The sequence below is a fragment of the Mustela erminea genome, chromosome 1 (assembly GCF_009829155.1).
Source record: "Mustela erminea isolate mMusErm1 chromosome 1, mMusErm1.Pri, whole genome shotgun sequence".
NCBI lineage: Eukaryota > Metazoa > Chordata > Mammalia > Carnivora > Mustelidae > Mustela > Mustela erminea.
The window spans coordinates 178,783,146-178,804,177 of NC_045614.1; the positions used below are offsets into that span (position 1 = coordinate 178,783,146).

The 21,032-nt window shown below is 35.3% G+C and overlaps 1 protein-coding gene across 2 annotated transcripts in view; it reads right to left on the minus strand.

The window, feature by feature from the left end:
- Nucleotides 1-872: 872 nt before the first annotated feature.
- Nucleotides 873-21,032, minus strand: part of EPHA3 (EPH receptor A3) — a 354,141-nt gene continuing 333,981 nt past the window's right edge. For both annotated transcript variants that reach the window (XM_032351772.1, XM_032351763.1), the window contains exons 16-17: nt 9,586-9,741; nt 873-3,680 (exon numbers count right to left, since the gene is read on the minus strand). In XM_032351772.1, the coding sequence (XP_032207663.1) occupies nt 3,575-3,680; nt 9,586-9,741 (262 nt within the window). In that variant the 3' untranslated portion in view covers nt 873-3,574. The remainder of the gene's footprint in view (nt 3,681-9,585; nt 9,742-21,032) is intronic.

The window sequence follows — 21,032 nt, forward strand, 5'->3', positions numbered from 1 at the left end:
TTGGCTTATATTATTAGTTAGCTTTTTTTGGTTTTCATGTATAATCATATTCTTTATTTTTTTTAAGATTTTATTTATTTATTTGACAGAGAGAGATCACAAGTAGGCAGAGAGGCAGGCAGAGAGAGAGAGGAGGAAGCAGACTCCCTGCTGAGCAGAGACCCCGATGCGGGACTCGATCCCAGGACCCTGAGATCATGACCTGAGCCGAAGGCAGCGGCTTAACCCACTGAGCCACCCAGGCACCCTATAATCATATTCTTTAAATAGATTGCAAATGACAATGGACCTACTTTATAAACAATATCAGGTGTTTCTTAAGTGGTATCTGCAGTTGTAGTTGTTTGTTTTTCATTTCAGTTTTATTGACCTGTCCAAAACTATTTCGTTCTTTTTTCATAAATGACATGCTGATTTCTTTTGGACAGAAACCACTCTGATACCTCTAATCCTGTAGATCATCAATTCCATTCACTTGGCCCCACCCACTGTCTCCAAGAGTAAGCACATGACTAAGTACTTGCCAATCTCAGTATTTCACTCTCCTTCCCAAAATGATTCACATAAGGTCTGTGAGCTCAAAATTCTCTTTCTCCTTAACCTAATTTGTTTTTCCGTTACTTATAATCAAAATATTTGCCAAATAAAGTTGTTTTTTAATGATAAAGGTAGTACTTACTGCTTATTTTTTCTAGCTTATTGATAATGAGATTTAGACAACAAAATTGATTATATAAATGAACATTCCTCACTACTGGAGAAAAAAGAAACAGAAGCACATTCTTTGTGGCTTATATAAATTTCATTATTTTGCTGTTTAAATAAGCACATATCTTATAATGTTTAAAAAAGCTTCAAAGACCACTTCTGTATTCCAATCTGTAAAAAATATTTTCATTATGTTTATTATAAAAATATAAATGTTTCCACTACAAATCATTTTACATTAGTAAGAGGCCATCTACATTGTATGATATAAACTAAATGTGTAATTTTTGAAAATACAAGTTTAAAGTAAATACATATTGCCAATCATATCACATTTATACATGGCTTAATTGATACTTAGCACAGCATAAACTGCATGAGTTACCAGAAATAAATAATATATGCAAATCAAATTTAAGATACAAAACAGATAATATGGTACATAACATTGTGAAGAAGTGTGTTTTCATGTTTATTGAAAGTCAATGCATGTCCTATACAAAGAGATGGCCATCAGCATTCTAGTACCTCTACTCCACAGTTAAGAATCGTACACTGTTATGTTTACATATGTACAGAGTAAAAAGCATGTAAAGTAAATTTATAAGAGGTCAGATAGAAAAATAGTGGAAAAAATGAAGAGCAATATACTGTGTATACAATCTCTACTTTCAAATGGAAACCACAGCCAAAAGAAGTGAAATAGATCTAGCAAATCTCAACTTCTATTAACTCATGAAATGCACAGATTTTGAGTATTCTCAGAATAGTAACTAAGAAAGTAAATGCTAGTATGGTAAAAAATGAGATTGAAGCCAGATTTAAGTCTTGATGAACATTCCAAAACACAAACAAAATATCTGATTTACCAAAAAAAAAAAAAAAAAAAAAAAAAAACAGAAAGAAAAAATGTCTTTTAGCTGCTTCTAGCAGGCTTAAGTGAAATTTGTAATTAATTTCATAACCGCATATATCTTTTTAAAAGTTCATGCTCTTCTATATCCAATACAGAATTCTAGTAGGATGATTTTACTATAAGGAATATTGCAGAAATCTAAGAAATAATCTCATACATGAAGGAACACAACCTAAGCTTTATTACACTAAATTTACAACAAATTAGCACTTGTGAATTTTGATCTGTGACTGTAAGGTGTATAGTGTTCCATTGTGCATAAGAACATAAGGGTTGCAGCTTTGATTTATTCATCCAACTCTTGTGACGTATGCATTTCTCATGTCTATTCCCATAACATGATCCTATCAGCATTAGAAAGAATATAGATAGAACTAAAATGTTGCTTCACAATATATTAGTCGCTAGATCTCCATCAGGTATACCTTTTCAAATATTATTGAGTACACTCATATTTGGCCCTTATGGAATAGTAATTCTAAGTTCCTGCAATGAGAGATCTCTCCATTGTCTACAGATTTTTTTTAGTCATTTGCTAGATAACCAGCTCGTGTGAAAATCAGATGCTCAATAAATGCAGAGAAGTTCAAGGCTTCTAAGTTATACACCAAAATTACAACAGGTGCATTTCAGTGGAAGACTCTTAAAGATAATATTACCTGCTATTGATGATCACAATGTTTAATTAAATTAGCTAAACCCCAGTGACACAGATGAGTAGTTTAGTTTTCATTATTCCCTATAAACAGTTCAACAAGTTTAAGCAAAGATATTAAGTGACATTTCAAAGCCTGTCAGCAAGTGATTTTTTTAACTCATGCATTGGCCTCTAGGCTTTGTTGCCAATTAATGCAGCAATCTAAATAGGATTCCAATTTTTTCCAGTGTAGCTATTCTCTACTCAGGAGCTCAAATGTAGCTCCTTTACTAATGGAGGGAGTTAATGGTCTCCTAAGCACCAGAGCAGGGCAGGTATGTCATTGAGAATCCATTACATACAAGCCAGTATATTACACTAAATTAGGAGCATACAGTTTGTAATAAATGGAGAGACAAAAATGGATAGGATAATTCAAACTGAGATTTAAGTAATGTATGAACAGGGAAGGGGTTTGGTTTCTTTCTTTTTGTATATAGATATAGGTACATAGAAGTGGATGGTTCAGAAAATCTGGAAAGAAACCCATCATTCCCCATGTCTAGTTTACCATGTTTCTTACTGCTGACAATTTTAAAGAACATTTGGCACTTGGCTGTAACAAATCCAAATTAAATCATCATGCTATAAATAGAAAATAATAAAAACAATTCAAAAGAAAATAAATATGTACTTTTCTTCAAAATTAAGACACATTTTTACATGGTAATACTTAAGAAGCTAACAATTAAAAATGTATAGTACTTAAAACAACTACAAACTTCATTTCTAAATGCTTTTAACAGATAAAAGAGAAAAATACAATGAAAAAGGTAGTATATATGGCCAGATAGTTTGAGGTATAAACTCCTCTATTTTGCTTGCTTTTAAAGAAACAAAATACCTGTTACAGATTTCTTCTGTGTATAAAAATATCACAAGTCTTTTCTTTTGTGGCTATTAGTAAACAGAGCCACCATGTTCATCTTGTTATTACACTTGTTCGGCTTTTATGATAATCAGTTTATGATCAATGGCTCTATGCTAGTTCTTCATCATTCCACGCTGAAGAATTTTAATTTAACACATCAACTAATATAAAAAAGCAATTACAAAACAAAATACACCCCCCTCCCATCCACTAAATGATAGGGGAAAATAAAGAGTCTTTCAATTCCATGTTAAGGCATTTGTATTCATATCTGAGTGTCTTATTGGGCTTGGAATTGCCACCAGCATCTCCAGCATTATCATCTGTCTGTAGAATGATACTAGATCTTCCACAGCCACCACTTTCTTCCAGAAATTACACTTTACACTGGAACTGGACTGTTTTTTGATTGTGTTTCTAGAGCTTTAATGCTACTGATGATTTTCTTCTGTGGACCAACCACAGTGACACCAACCTTTTTCATGTCACTGTAAAGAAAGAAGAAAATGTGTGGTGAGAATCTTGGTTTCCTGGATGGTATATAAGCAGAAGATTTTCAATCAGCAAATCTTGCACAATCATATATCCCAGTGCTTTGAACCTAATTTTCTGATTTTTGCATTATCCACGTACTCTATCCTGATGATTCCACCTCCATCATTATGAAGAATAGATGGTTTAATGGATTGACTTGTGTCCCCTCAAAATTTCTGTCCAACTGGAACCTCACCATGCAACGTTACTTGGAAATGAAGTCTTTGCAGATATAATCAAGACAAGGATGGAGATGAGATCGTACTAGATTAAGGTGGGCTCTGAATCCAAAGAGACTATATTTAGACACAAAGTGACACAGACAAGAAGGCCATGTAAAGATGGAGGCAGAGATTGTGGAGTTATGTTGCTGCAAGCCAAGGAATGTTAGAATATACCAGAAGCCAGAAGAGGCAAGGAAAGATTCCCCCACTCCAGACATTTTGGATCATGTATGGGCCTGCCAATGCCTCGATTTCCAAATTCTGGGCTCCAGGAACTGTGAGAAAATAAATTTCTGTGGTTTAAGATAATAAGTTTGTGGTAATTTATTATGGCAGTCCTAGGAAACTAATATAGATGATAAATTCTTTGTGGGTCATTATCCAATTTCCTTATATCTGGGCTAGCTTGGGGATTATTTTTACTGCAAGAGCATGTTGGAAGTAACACTGTATCAGTTTCCATGTTCAGGTCTCAAGAAATTATAATATTCCATTTGTGTTTTGAGACACCATCACTGGGCCCTGAGATGCCATGTAAGTCTGACTAGCTTGAGACTATGACATTGGAGAAACCATGTGCAAGCATTTAGTCTACACTGCTAGCTGTGTAGCTGTCTGCATCAGGGCAGACATAAGGAAATCATCTCAAGCCTTCTGGACTAGACCAGATTCATGTTAGATGAATGTTTCAGTCAGCACCAACATTAGGTAGAAGAATCACCCACCTGAGCTCTGCCCAAATTCATAACTGATGACATCGTGATATACAATAAAATTGTGGTTTTGAGGTAGTTAGTTATATAGCCATAGACAACTGAAACAATTTCTTTAAAGTATAAATTCCTTTCCAAGTAAAAGCAGTGACTATGATCGATTTCCATTTATCAAAAATATTTAACTTAAAATAGTTCAAACTTAGAAACCTAGAAACCAGGCATTAAAAATAAAGATTTTTTTTAAAGATTAATTATTTATTTCAGAGATCACAGGTAGGCAGAGAGAGGAAGGGAAGCAGGCTCCCCTCTGAGCAGAGGGCCAGATGTGGGGCTCAATCACTAGGATCCTGGGATCATGACCTGAGCTGAAGGCAGAGGCTTTAACCCACTCAGCCACCCAGGTGCCCCAAAGATTTTTTTTTATTGTGGATGCAAAAATAAAGATTTTAAGAACAAAAGGAATTTCATTTGGATGTGGGAGAGACTTAGCTAAGCATGTGCAAATGATTAATTAAATTACCTTGATTCAAGTATTCGTTCAAAAATTCACTTCTTTCAGGTCTTGACTCAAACATAGCCCTCTCAGAACTCCTTAACTGAACTTCCTATTTAATATTGCAAAACCTCTTGCACTCATACCTGCATTTCCTATTTTCTTTCCTTGTTTCATTTTCTTCTAAAGCATTTATCACCAACCAGCTTTTTGCCTTTCCTTCTGATTTATTTTCTTTATTCTCTGTCTTGTCCCATAACAAGTTGAATTCCATGTGAAAAGGGATTTCTGTCGGTTTTGTACTCTGTTTATCAACCACACCTTGAACAATGGCTATCATTTAGTAGTGGCTCAATATCTACTTAATGAAGGATAAATAAATAGACTAAATTACATTTACCTGGGGAAGGCCATAGAGGAGTAAAGTATCACTTAGCAAGGAATGCCAGGCTAACTGAGAATGGCCAGAAGGAAAAATATGCATTCAAATATGTGCACATACACAGAAACATACAGAAGGGCCTCTTTCATTTTGATCATAAAGAAAAGAAAAAAAAATTGGGAGTTCAATTACACAGAAATGGACCAATTGATTTCTTAAAAAATGGGTTCCCAAGCAACAAAGGTGTACAAGCAGACACTGGATAACAATTTTAGAAGGAATCTACATGATATTTATGCATCTGCTACAGAAAATTAACCAAGATGGGGTTGCATTCCTATCACCTAGGCTGGGAATAAAATCCCGATGAACTGCCCTTACCTCCCTGCTACCATTCAAGGGGCTGATAAATTCTTAATGTATAGCTTGTATCTTGTCTGAGTCTTCTCTGAGTTTCCTCCAGCAGCCTTGCTTCACCAGGAAGGCTAGTGGTTAGATATGGTGACACCAGACTTGCCGCTCTGTGTAACTGTGGATAATGAAACTCTCCCTTAGAGTAACATAGGCTATTTACATATGTTGATCCCCGCTTCTGAGAATATGTGTTGTACGGGAGTTTGCTTCTTTATATACCGTGGATCTATCTTTTAAATGAATAAAAAGCATTTCCCCATTTATCCTTAACTATAGAAATTTACAGACAGAAAACAGGAAGATATAAATATATTTGTACGAATCAATAGATCCTCAATCTTTTTGTATTTCTCCTCTCATCTTTCTTCCAATTCTATATTATACTTTCATGACTTGCCCAGCTCTATGACTCTTGTTCCAACAGGAAGGGACAAGTGTTCTTCAGTACATTGTCCCCCTTATCACTTTTTTCCCTCTCATCATTTTTTTTTTTTAATAGATGTATGTCTTAAAAACACTCCTCAAGAAATCTCTTGCATAAAACTATTTCAGATTCTGTGCCTGGACCCAATGTAAATAAATAATACATAATTTTGTATATATTCAATGCAAAGGATTCTTGGAGAAAATATAAAGTAATTATCTCTTTAGGTTATACCTTAGCTTAGATTTTTATGTCCCCCCTAGCTTCCCTACCCTGCCAACGTGTCTCCTACCCACCAGCCTGCCAAGTCCAAAATAGTTGTAAACATCAGCTCCTGTAGTCTAAATAACATTCCCACGTGCTTATCTCATTTTGACTACCCTATTCAGAAGAGCAGTGGAAAAGTTCAAGTCTAAAGAGCAGCTCGAGACTGAGACCAGAGGTTAATAAGCTATCTGGCTGGCACTTCAAAGGCAAAGGATAGGTGATGACACTGTAAGAATGGCATCCAAGGGTGCAGGATAATGACCTGTAGCAATTAATCTGCCTAATATTCATTGCACACACTCAATGCTCTCTCCAGTTTCTGTAAGCACTCTTGCCCTTTCTTGTTCTCTCTTCCCATTTCACATTGACCTCCCTAAATCCATCGGAGGTTCTGCAATAATATTTTAAAACATGTTATTTTGACTGAACAAAACTGCATATTTTCTGGATTTCATTTGAAAATTAGATAGCTTGATTAGCTTGTGTGTCAAGGAAGTCCCTACACTAACTGAAATAGATAATTATTTACTTGGATATGAAGCTCTATTGACCCTTTTCCTGTAACTTGAAGATCTGGAGAGAAGAAAAAAAAGAAACTCAATATCCTTTTTTAAGCATTCTGTCCTATTTGAAAAGAATATCTAGAGTTATTTTGTCAAGAGAATCATTTCTGAATTGAGTCTGGATGACACAAAAGAATCACATTTAAACAAAAAAGCCCAAGACTGCAAAAGGTAGGATGAAATACCAAGTTAAATATTTTATAACATTTGAGGTAAATATGTTGCCTCATTCAATTTCCCCATATTGCGTATTATGCATTTTTTAATACATTTTCATTTTTGTTATATAAACTAGGAGCATGAAGGACAACACACCACAGAGATCCACAAGACAATTATTTTCAAGGAGTTTTAGGTCAATAGATGCTAATTCTACATTGTCCCTGCATTAAGGAGATACGACAGGAGAAAGAACATTGTGGGGATTGAAGTAGATGTGGAACCATCTGGCTTCGTGTGAAGGACAAATCTGAAAGAGCAGAGTCTCCCAGGAAAAGTCAGCTTTCATCTTCCGTGTACATTCACAGGTCATTCAAATAATAACAATTAAGTTAAAAAATTTTCAACAGCCAAAAAGAGCTCACTGTCCAACAAAGGAGTGTGGAGACAGACACATCCCAAACTTGGAAGTAGAGCAAATGCCACTACTTCATCGTTTTAAGCAAATAGCCTTATTACCACATTCACAGCTCCCAACATATGACTCTATTTAAACTGTGAGCTAGCAGTTAATCATATTAACAGTGCTCTGCTAATCCACTCTAGCATGCTTTTTCATTATCTAAAAGCTCTGAGTGTTGATATTTGATGGAGAATAAACATTTGTATACCTTTGTCTTTGGAAATCTGGCAATGGTGCAGAAATGTCCAACTTTGTGTTTGTTCTTTGCTATGCCTCTGTGCTCTGAAGCAGGTGTCTTGTAGAGCATAACCCTAATTGTTTACATTACTAAAATAAGAATTTATAAAAATATTTAAATACATTAATATATCCTGAGACTATGTCTGATCAAAATAACTACCACAGAAACTCAAATGGTATTGCTGATTGAGTCAGAAGTCTATTCAATAAACATTACATTCCACTTCATACAGAAAAGCCAACATGTGTCAAGTAGATTGGAGTGGGTTTATTTTCTTAGAGCAAATTCTCCTTCAATAGGAACGTTCCCTTCCTAAAGATCTTTTTGTGAAGTTCTGTGCTTCCTATTGGAAAGCTATATTATACATGATAAGCTTTACCTATTTGTTAGGCACTTGTATCTCTATTAATTATACTGTACACTCCTTTTTGACATCTAATCTGTTGCTCTCCACAGTAACTTTGTTTAAATGACCAACAGGGTGACAATGAAAATCTTTAAGTATTCAACATTTGAATATTAAGATATTGAATGGCAAGGATAAGACTAAAGGAACTTGTGCATGGAAATGCAAAAAAAAAGTCACTATGCAAAAAAAGAAAAACAATGCAGTTAAATTAGGACATCAATTAAATTGGTTTTCTTTCACAGAGAGATGGAGAATATGGCTTCTGGCTCTTCCTTTTCCACTTCCCAATTACCATATCCTATGAAGGAGGACTAATTTTATTGATTATATATTGGATTCAGCTAATTCTTTATAAACTCTCTTTGCCTTAGACCCATGTGTTCAAAGAATTCTTATTATATCAAAGAATTCTTATTAGCAAAAATCCCTAAGAAGCACAGCATGTTATACTTGATATTTGACCTTTACACATGACACCATAAATTAACACTAATTAATGCATAGTAATTATGCATATCCTGTCTTTCCAATCTGACTATAAGCCTTTTAAGGAAAACAATAATATTATGTCTTAAACATATTTATAACTTCAGTTTCTAACATGATACCCTTCAAAGGATAGACAGTCAATAATAGGTGATGAAATACAATTATTTAGTATTTGTGAAACTACTTTTAGACTTTAATGTGTTTCCCTATATGCCATCCTATCCACTTAGTCCTTAATTTTCCTCTTCTATAGAGGTTGGGCTTTGTTATAAATAACAGAAAATCACAAATGCAGGAATGCTTTAATCATGATGCTATGTTTTCTTATGTCTTAAACTAAGAACTTGGGTCATTAGGGCTGGGAGTGGGTATGTATCTGTTGGTCTATCTGAGAAAGGTCATAATTCAATAAAGACACCTATTGTGGGGAGCTATGGTGAGGGAGAAAAGACATCAACACGCATAAATCTAGAAGATGTCATTGACAAAGAGACCCAGGACCCAGAGGACAGTAAGAACCTCAGAGGTTCAGCTAACATGTATAGCTCATTAATTCAAAACATGTATGTCCAGCAGAAATTTCAGAATCATTTAGTCTTAAAATTTTTCTCTTACTCTGTGGAAATCTTGGCTATGGTGTCACAAGAACTGTACTCCACGCCTGTGAAGATTTCCTTGCACTGTGCTGTCCGGACACCATTAAGCCAGTCACCTGTTGTGCGGAAGGTAGTGATGTCGACATTGCTTTGGTCCAGAAGAAGATTTGATGGCCTGCAAAAAACGAAAACACCAAAGGAAGAGAGATCAGGAGTCAGCAGTGTTACTGCGTGTCAAAATTTGACACCAACATCAGCAGGAACTTCCAGACTTCATGTGGTGTTCCTGTTTATTTGTGGAATTTATCTGCCATGAAGGCTTCATCTGTTCAAGCTGGCAGCTTGCAAGAATACTGTGCAATCATCTTGTCTCAGTGCTTCCCTCTCCACTCACGACCGCTTTGTAAATCATCAAAACTTTGCCAGTGGAATGCATAAATAGACCAATACATACTTCTTCAATTATTTTCTTTAACTATTAGCAAAGATGGTGGCAATTCAGGATCCAGTTATAGTAGACATGCCATACTGAATACCTAACTGTCTGGAAGTTCATTTGTAGACATTGTACAGGTTGCTGTCTAAAGGACAGTTGAATAACTGAGACTGTAATTATGGTAGGACATAAAATCAGCACAGATGTAAATAATGTCACATAGGTCATTAAAAATAAAAATCACAAAAGAAATAGAAAAAGTAGATGAGTAACAATAAATGAAATTCTCACATATATGACAACATCAAATAGAGTTCATGATTTATAGAGAAAGATGAGAGGGAGAGATAAATAGATAATAGATATCATGACTGTGGTTTATATTGCACAATACAATCATCATTAAGGGAAACTTCTAGAACTGTTTTATATAATTACATGCCTTACCATAGATCTATGCCCAACCGCAAGATCTGGTGAATAAAAGGAACAGCAGGGACATAAAAGAAACAGAAGGGACCATATTTTTATCCTGGGAGAGCCAAAAGAAGCAGCCTTTTGGTAAAATGCCCTTGGGGTGTTTTTTCAGCTCTCAGTGACCCATATAATTGTCCTTTGACTCATAAGACTGGGACCAGTTACCAGATAGAAAATTGATTGTCCTCTTTTTTCATTTTCTCCTCTCAAGGAAAGGAGCTTGAGCAAAAGTAGTTATGAAGACCTTTGTTTTGAGATGAATATTAACAACTGGAAATAATGATTACATTGAATATTATGCTTCTATACTAAGCATATTACACAGATATGAAGGGCTTTAATTCTTACAACATTGATGATAATATGTCCCTACAATAGATGTGGAAACCAAAACTAAAAGAGATTAAATCACAAATCTTGGTTTCCTCAGGCAAAAAAGGGCAAAACTAGGATTTAGACGCAAGTTATTTTATACCAAAGCCCACACTCCTGGCCACTGGTGGAACTTTGTTCATATTGCTTTTCTCGTGTTTCTCTTAAGTACTTTGTGGTTCCAAGATGTGGCCTCTTCGATTTTTATATTCCACAAAATGTAGAGGTCTAGTGCACAAGCACTGGAACCATAAGGCTTGGGATGAACCCTGGATATAGCTCACACTATCTGATCTTCAGTGATTTTCTTTCTTTCTTTCTTCCTTTCTCTCAGATTTATTTACTTATTTGAGAGAGAAAGAGAGAGAGAAAGAGTGAGTGCATGTGCAGGTGAGGAGAGAGGGACTGACAGATGGGGAGAGAGACAATCTCAAACAGGCAGTACACCTAGCAGGATCCCAAGAGCCCAACACTGGGCTCAATCTCATGATCCTGATATCATGACCTGAGCTGAAATCAAGAGGCCAATGCTTAATTGACTGAGCCACCCAGGCAACCCCATTGGTTTTCTTTTCTTTTTTTTTTTTTTTTAAAAGATTTTATTTATTTATTTGTCAGAGAGAGAGCGAGCGAGAGCGAGCATAGGCAGACAGAGTGGAAGGCAGAGTCAGAGGGAGAAGCAGGCTCCCTGCGGAGCAAGGAGCCCAATGTGGGACTCGATCCCAGGACGCTGGGATCATGACCTGAGCCGAAGGCAGCTGCTTAACCAACTGAGCCACCCAGGCGTCCCCCCATTGGTTTTCTTATCTTGTCTGTTTGCACATCTGTAAAATGGGAATGACCATCACAGTAGATTTCACACAACTAAAGATTAAATGAGGTTTAAAAAAGAGTACATATGTTAAGTGAAACTCAGAGATGTGTAGACATGTAATATGATATCAGTTAGCTATTTGTTATTCTGACATAAGGTAATACATCTAGTCAAATGGTTGAAGTTTTTAAAACTTCAAAAAGAAAATAACAATCCCAGTTCATGAAAAATACTAGGAATGTGGTGATGCTGTTAATTATCTTTCTGAGCAACTAGAAGTTTAGTCATGTACAATCTTAGGAGCATAATAGGGCAACAATCTCGTAAAGCAGGTATAATTGGGGACCTCATTAGAATAGCCAGTAACTTTTATAAGCTCACAATGATTCTATAACCAATGCTTGCAAATAGGTATGCTATTCTCACGTCTGTAGTTTTTGTTTTCATTACTGCAAATAATATATATTATTAACATTAAAAATATGTGTGTCATAACCTAATCTTTAACTTATAATTGAGAAGGTACATTTAGATTTTTACCTTTTCAAAGTTATCCTTCAGAATCTTTCATGTTTTGTGATATTGCAGTTGAATTGAATTAGCACTGAACTCTTAAAACTTTTTAAAATCCCCAATGTTAGGATTTGTTAACTCAACTTCATATTTTCCTATCTATGAAAAATTAATACTTTGCCTAAATGAAATCTATTTTTTGAGGTGCTTAAATTCAACATTTAGAATTGTCAGAAGACAGAACAAATGAAGAATATACTAACATACATTTATCCTTATTTTAGAAACAAACTCAGCTCTTTAAAGTACCAATTCAATAATATTTTTAGAAGTAGCACGGAATAAAGACAGAAGGAACAGACCTGACAAAATTAAACTGCTTAGTGTTTTATCTATGAATAATAACCATTGATTATCATTTAGGAAATGTGGTAAAGCTCATGTTCTCAGGAGGAAAAGTTTCTGTAAAGCAAATCTACAAATATGCCAACTCTACTGACATTTAAAAGGAATTTTTAATTGGGAGATTTTTATTACCACTGATAATATTTCTCAACTAACTCCTATAGAAAACATGCTTAAGTGTGAGGCTAATATTCTCAAACCTGAACAATTTTGTATCGTGTCCTAACCCTGCAGGCTACTGTTGGAGACACATGAGAGAATGTAAATTGACAGTCCTTTTGGATTTTGATGGGGATACATTAAACTTTTTTGATGAAGATAAATTTTTAAGTATTTTTTTCATTTGATATAAAGAAATATTAAGGAAATCTTAATACTCAGTTGAAGAAAAAATTGATAGCATGACAGTTTGGTTCTGTCTGTATTTTTATCCTCTACGGAAAAAATAGCTCAATAGCTAGTTCCCTCCCTCTCCTGATCATTTGTAAAGAAGAGGGCAGCTGAGAATAGATGGCTTTTCAACCTTCTTCCCATTAAACTAAACTCAACTATTGCAATTTCATCTACCTTAAGTATTTTATTTATAAATTAAAACCAAAAAATTATAGAGTTTATAATTTCATTTATATATTATGGTTTAGTTTTAACTAACAGTCAGAGGTTATCTTTAAAAAATGGAAAAGAGACAAAAATTAGATATTATTTTAAAAATCATTGACTTTCTTTCCTTCAAGGAATACCTAGAAAACTACACAATATAAATAGAACATTGTATAAATTATTCTCTTCAGGGGAATATGTAAAAATAATTTTCTATGACTCTTTAAATTACTCATCTGTAAAAAAGGTTAAATCATTGAAAATTTCTTGGTTTTGTTTTCTTTCCCAGGAACTTGAGGAATTACAGATGCAGATACACAAGCCAGATTCCAAAATTTACACAATATTCTTGGATTGTTTTAGCATGGCCCTCATGGGTGAAATAGCTTTTGTCACTAGCAAGCATTACATAGAACACTGGACCCCTTGGATAAGTCACTGAATTAGCAAACAAAATTGATAGGAATCCCATTAAATCAGGTGGAGATAACTTTATAAGAAAAATGAAGTCATACTTAGAAGACAATAAAATACTAAACCATCTATAGGCAAACGTGTACACACACACACACACACACACACACACGCGTGCACACAGGCACACACACACACAGACACACACACGCCCGCGCACACACCCCACAGCTTGTATTTCTACAGTAGCTGCAGTAAAGAATCTAATGTCGACTCTTGGTCCCATGAACAGCAATACTCCTTTATTTATGGGCTTGTGGGTATGAAGAATCAAACCCCAGGACATTTATTCAGAATATTTATGAACTGTGCCTAATAGCAAAATGCAGAACTTTTTCTTCTCAGTTCAAACTGGTTTGTATTTTTAAACTCAACACTATAGCCAGACTCAACAAGAGTTTAGAGAAAATTAGTATAAACAAACTGAAATGGAACAGGACGTGCAGATTAGGGATTAGAGTGACCCCAACTGAGTTTTTCTGTTTATTACTTGGATCAAAGTACAATGAAGACAAAGAATGGCCTAATTTTAATGCCAGTGACCTCAGAATAACCAGCCCTGCAAAGTATCATTTTTCCACTTCCAGGATTTCTCTGGGGAATTCAAATAAAAATTGGTTCCTTTCCTCCTCAGAGAGGACATCTGGAGAGTTTATCAATGGATAGGAATTTGTCTCTCACTGTGAAGAGCCTGTGATGTCTCTTCATGCGCACCAAGGGAATGTCCGCTTTTTTGAGCAGCTGCAGGCATTGGCTATTTTTTTTTTAGACCCAGCCCCAGACTTGGGTTTGAAGGGGAAATTTATAGGCTGGGTGATGTGCTCCGTGAGCTCACACTTTTACTAGACAAATTAGATAGGTTTCAATCCATGCAGCTGTAAACGGTGTCCTGCAGAGTTCCACCTGATCTTTTACAGCTTTTCATAAATCAGTACCTACTGGCCGCAAACCGCAGTCATTAAAAAGAAATCATGGAAATTACATGTTTGCTCAGGGGAAGCAAAAAAATAACTTTCCTCCCCCTTCTCTCTCCCTCCTTGTATTTAGGCTTGTGAATTATTCTTTTATGGATTTTCATACTGTTGCATTAAAGAGGTATGCATGTATTTTCTTCCCATCAATTCCTATTTTACCTGCAAATGGTTTCATACCAATTAGCACCCAATATTGGGGACCAAATATGAATAAAGAACTGCCAGTCCCAAGAATATCTTCCATAATGAGGTTATTTCAATATTGAATTAGAATTCCAAATCACTAGGATTGAATGTTAAGTTATCCTTTTAGAATATAAAGACTCCTTTTGGTATACAAATGACTTTATTTTTCATGTATTAAAAACAATGATTAATACACATTTCCTTGATAAGTAAGTAGGTCCCAACTACATTTAGAAGTAAATATCAGTAACAGCGGAGATGAACACTCTATGACTATAATTATCTACATTTTGTCTGTTGTTCTGAATAGTTCCAGGGAATATATGTACTCAAGAATAGTTTCTTAAAGACAGAATATCAATTATATCTATCTTTATTATTGTCTGAAATTAGTTATCTAATTTTTCAATGATTCTTCTTGATTAATTGTTAATTTTTTTATTTTAAACAATGTCTTCCTGCTATATTTCAGGGGTAAATCTTGTATTTGTCAATTTTTTATATGTAGATTTATTACAATTTTGATCTTTTTATCACTCACATTAAAAATTCCACATAAGATTAGGAAAATTTAATTTGTCCTAAGTAACTAAAAATAATTTTGAGTGTATAGAGTTCCCAATAGGAAAGTAGTATATCCATGACACATCAAAGAAAAGTCAAGTCCTTGTGTTTATTTTAGTTATCTCTGGGCCTTAAGGATAAGAATCTTAGCAGTTATAGCTATTACATCTGGCTTAATTCCTCTCAATGGCAAAATTACCTACTTTGATTTTTAAGATTAAAAAAAAAAAATCATCTGGGTCTTTGGCACACTCGCTTCCCTATAAAAGCTTCTTCATCGTATTTGATCAGTGAGGAAAGTCCCCTTGTCAGTTTCAGAATTGGAGGTCAAAGTCAACGTTCGGAAATAGATTGTTTTTGATTGTTAGACTTCTCTTAAAGGATGTAGTATTTGTCAAAAACAGTTATTCTCAAAAAGAATTATATCATATTCTCTTAGAAATCAGAAGTATTTTATTTACATGAATTTACTGCTATTAACAGGGAAACATTACTAGTGTTGCTTATGTTTACTCCTATTTATCTTGCCAAATTAATAATAAAAAAAAAATCCCTTCAAAGTTAGTGATCAATACAGTGGAACAATATATTTTAAATTATTTCAATAAACTACCTGAGTATAATTGGATTTATAGAACCTCATTCTAAATTATAATTAGAGGGATGCTTGGGTGGCTCAGTTGGTTAAGCACCCTGCTCTTGATTTTGGCTCCGATCATGATCTCAGGGTCCTGAGATGGAGCCCAATGCTGGACTCTATGCTCGGTAGGGACTCTGCTGGAGATTTTCTCCCTCTCCCACAGCCTCTCCCTACCATTCACATGCTCTCTAAAACAAGTAAATACTTAAAAAATTTTTTTTTAAATTATAATTCAATACATTGTTTAAGACCTTATGCCATGAATTTGGTTGCCTTCACTTTAGAACCTCATTCTAAATGCACGGGATGTATTATTCAATACTTTATGCCAAAAATATGTATTCCATAAATTAAAATATTATTGAAGAATCCAAATGCCTGGAGTATTAAATTATGTAAATTTAAAGAAAAAAAGTCTCTATTTTATTTTATATAAATGGCCATAAATTAAAAAGGAATTTATTTAGTGCCTAAGTAGAAATGAATCAATTCATTTCACATTTTTCTCTATTGTTAGTCTTCTTTATTTTTAATTTAGCTACATTCATAAAAATAACTTAATTCATTTAAATCCAGAAGCTATATTTTATATAGAATATTAAGCATTTGAGTATTTATATAGCATAAAGTATGTATCATAAAATAATTTAAATTATACATGATTAATTCTTCAAAATAGTCTCTTTTAAAAAATGAATTTTTAAGTTTTCTTGGTGGGGGTAGAGAGGGAGACCAAGAGAGAATCTCAAGTAGGCTCCATGCCGACACTAATCTCACCACCCTGAGATCATGACTGAGCTGAAACCAAGAGTCAGACACTTAACCAACAGAGCCACCCAGATTAAAAATGAATTTGATTTATTTCTCCTATCTGTGTAACTAAATTATATGTTAAGTAGGAGAAAATTTATCATTCTAAGACCATTTTCTATTTATTTTTATGGAAGTATTGTTTTTCCTTTTTTAAATTATTTATTTATTTATTAGAGCGAAAAAGAGCACAAGCAGGGAGGGAGTGGTAGGCAGGAGAGGGAGAAGTGCCCTCCCTCTGCCTGATGTGGGGTTCCACGTTCCCGGGACCCTGGGAGCATGAGTTGAGCCAAAGACAGAGGCTTAACTGACTGAGTTACCCAAGTGCCCCATGGAAATATTTTCTATCAAGAACTTCTTTAAGAAAGATTTTGTTCTTTTTTTCTTTTTTTAAGATTTTGTTTATTTATTTGAGAGAGAGAGAGAGAGAGAGAGAAAGAACACAGAGCTGGGCAGGGATGCAGAGGGAGGGGCACAGGGGGAGAAGCAGACTCCTCACTGAGCAGGGAGCCTAACAAAGAGCTCAACCCCAGATTCCACGGGTCATGACCTGAGCCAAAGGCAAACGCTTAACCAACTGAGTCACCCAGATGCCCCGATTTCTTCAATTCTTAAAAAAGGAGGGAACTTTGTTTACCGTTTTACACATGTGCGTTACATTTACGTTTTTTTCTAAATTTTTTAAAAGCACTGATTTTTCATTAACTTTTCACATCCAATTATAACTAAACCTCTTAAAATGTTGTATATCTCATGTTACCACTGTAAAAGAATCAAAATACTTCTCTACCCACTTAAGCCCCCATGTTGCATCACCACTTCCTCATATCAGGGTAGAAGAAGAATCAATGAAACAAGATGGAATTGGGAGGGAGACAAACCATAAGTGACTCTTAATCTCACAAAACAAACTGAGGGTTGCTGGGGGGAGAAGGGTTGGGAGAAGGGGTTGGGATTATGGACATTGGGGAGGGTATGTGCTTTGGTGGGTGCTATGAAGTGTGTAAACCTGGTGATTCACAGACCTGTACCCCTGGGGATAAAAATATATGTTTATAAAAAATAAAAAATTAAAAAAAAATACTTCTCTAAAAAGAACCCAATGTTATCACCCTTGCTTAAGTGAATGGCTTTTTTCTCTCAGTCGTCTTGTTTTCCCCACCACTCTTAAGCAGCTTTTGATAACAGTTCATTCTATTCACTTCTGGAAAATTCCTGGAGCTGTGGATTCAGTAATGGTCTAAGTCACATTTTTAATTCTGCCCCTGATTTCTACCAACCACTTGGTATCCTTCTGCTCTGTGATTGGTACTGTTCCCCTAAAGCTCTAAAGAGACCGTTTTCTTTCTCTCTGGGTAGTGTATGCAATGGGTTAATGCTCTGAGATATTTATGAATGTTTCATACTTTTTTTTTTTTTCTTTTAGGACTGCCATCCACTGACATTAATTGGCTCTACAATCCCCTTATAAGGGGCCAGAAATCCTCATGAGCTACCATCACACCGTGTTACATAGGATAGAAGCATTCACCCGTTTCAATTAGCTTCCTGGCCCTTACAAACATTTTGGTTCTGGATTAAGTGATGGAGGCGTTCAGAAGCTTAAAAAGGCTCCCTAAACATCAAGAGAGCCCAGAGGCAGCAAGAAGAAGCATAGAGACAGATTGGGGGAGGAGTGGGATGACCCAATGTCAACCTCTGTGACAGACACCCTCCACTACTCATAGATTAAAATCTCCCTATAACCATGAGATATCAAAGTTTTAATTACAAATTACAATACTAGAAAAATAAAAAGAGATATATTTGTGATAAAGCCCATCATTACTAGGGGCACCTGCGTGGCTCAGTCAATAAGTGCCTAACTCTTGACTTAGGCTCAGGTTACGTTCTCAGGGACCTAAGATCTAGCTCTATGTCAGGCTCTCCACACAGTGTGGAATCTACTTGCCCCTCTCTTTTTGCCTCCCCCAGTTTGTGTTACCTCTCTCTCTCAAAAAAATAAATAAAATCTTAAAAAAAAAAAAAAATCAAACAAACCAACCCAGCATTGCTAGATTGAGGTCTGTACCCCTAGGCAAGTTTCTTGAGGCTTTTTATTATCTTTTAGAGAGAAGGCTCTATATTGATTGCCCAGGTTTAATTTCTCCCCCAGTTTGATATGCGAACTTGTAGTTTCCTGTGGGACTTGGTCTCATTGTTCCAAAATGCTCTTCTGTCTCACAGACCTGCTCTTCCTTATGCCCTTCCTATGCTGTCAGTGAGAGCACTGTTCTCATGTCCTCCATTTTCAAAACCTAGAAGTACTCTCCAATACTTTCCCTGTCGATCTGCATAGCTCCTTGGCCACCATGTCCTATAATACTTCAGTAAAACTTTTTGAACTCATACATTTTCTTTTTGTTTCCTCTGCTCTACCCGAAAGGAAGTTCTTTCTTAAACAACTGAAATCATCTCCCAACTCCTTATTATGAATGTCTTTACTCCAGCCCTTCTTAGGACTATCTGCCAGAGACCTATTTGATAGGCAGCAGACCACATGTCACTTAAGTATCTTCCATGGTTTCTCTTTTCTTTATGGACAAAAGTCCAGATCTCTAATGATGCCACGAAATCTTCCATTATCCTGTGAAATAATCTATCAGGCTCTTTCTTCATCCTTGCCTTTTTAAATCCTATATTTCTGCAGAATTGTATGATGCCAAAAAATTTGGAAGTATCTTAAGTTTTTGTGTGTTCGCTTCTTTGCACAGTGTTCCCCTAGCCTGATGTGATCTGATCTGCCTAAAGATATTTCATCCAGTGTTCAAAAGTTACTTCTTCTCTATGACTAATCATCATAGAGCCTAGTAAAATGCCTGGCATAAAGTAACTTCTAACTGAACATCTGTGGCTTCATATCAATGTACTGTCTAAACTTCAAGTTCATGTATGTCTCCTTCAATTACACTACTTTTAGGAAAATAAATCAATTACCGTAAGGCAAACATAACATAAAATTTTATATAACTCTCCTTCTCTTCCCACCACCGTCTGCAATATCTAAGTTTTTAGTTGGCACACCTCGACCATCTGCTAATATACCCTCCTACTTCCAGCAGGAATATTCACAAAGACACTCTCAGTGGAAGGTTCTCTGGGAATTATTCTGTTATGAATCACCAACTCGAATGAAGGTTGAAAAGTGAAATGATGCATCATAGAAGGATTTCTGTAATGTATATGAAATAAATTTTGCCATGAAACTAACTAGACACAGGCTGACTCTGGAAAACATCATCTCCATTGGAATGATGGAATAATGTTACTTTTCCTAATGGAGTTTATAGGCATAATTCTATACACTAATCTAAATAAGTCATTCAGAAACTTGAATTCTTGGTGCTACCCACAAAATCAGATGAGGACAGTCTCCTAGTGTGCTTGGATGAGGACATTTTGGAGGTGAGTTGATAGAGACATGAAATTTTGCTTAGGAGAAAATTTTAATATTTTAGTATTATGACCAATGTCTGCATAAATCTATATAATGAAAAGAAAAAAAAAACAAGATTTTTTTAAAAAAATCCTTCTATTGAAATGGATGTTTATTATTTTAGAAAATGTATATTGGTGTACTTAGTAGATAGTCATTGAGTTCCCAGTACCAACTTGGTACTGGTAATATAAGAGAGACATGGCATCTGATCTCATAGGACTTAGAATTTGTCTGAGTAATGGATACTTAAAAAGAAAGCACACAAATGAAATTAAATTAGGAAAGCAGTGGAAGGATGAAGCTACCACGAGAAAACAAAAGCATAAATTTTTTTGAATATTAATTTTGAAGACACTGTGAGACTCTGAAGTCCTGTGGATAAAGAAGGAAGGACCTGGCAGAGATGTGAGACCAGCAGAGATAATGTTGGCAAACAGCATCTCCTAAATTCCCTGTATGATAAAAATCACCTGGAGTTTTTTTTTATCAAACTGTCCAAATTCTATTCCCCTTTCCTAGAGTTTCCTAGACCAGGATAACTGTCTATTTAATTAGTTATCCTGTGATTCTTATTGCCTGGGAATTTTTTTTTAAGATTTTATTTATTTATTTGACAGAGCAGGCTCCCCACTGAGCATAGAGCTCGATGCGGGGCTAGATCCCAGGACCCTGGGATCATGATCTGAGCCTAAGGCAAAGGCTTTAACCCACTGAGCCACCCAG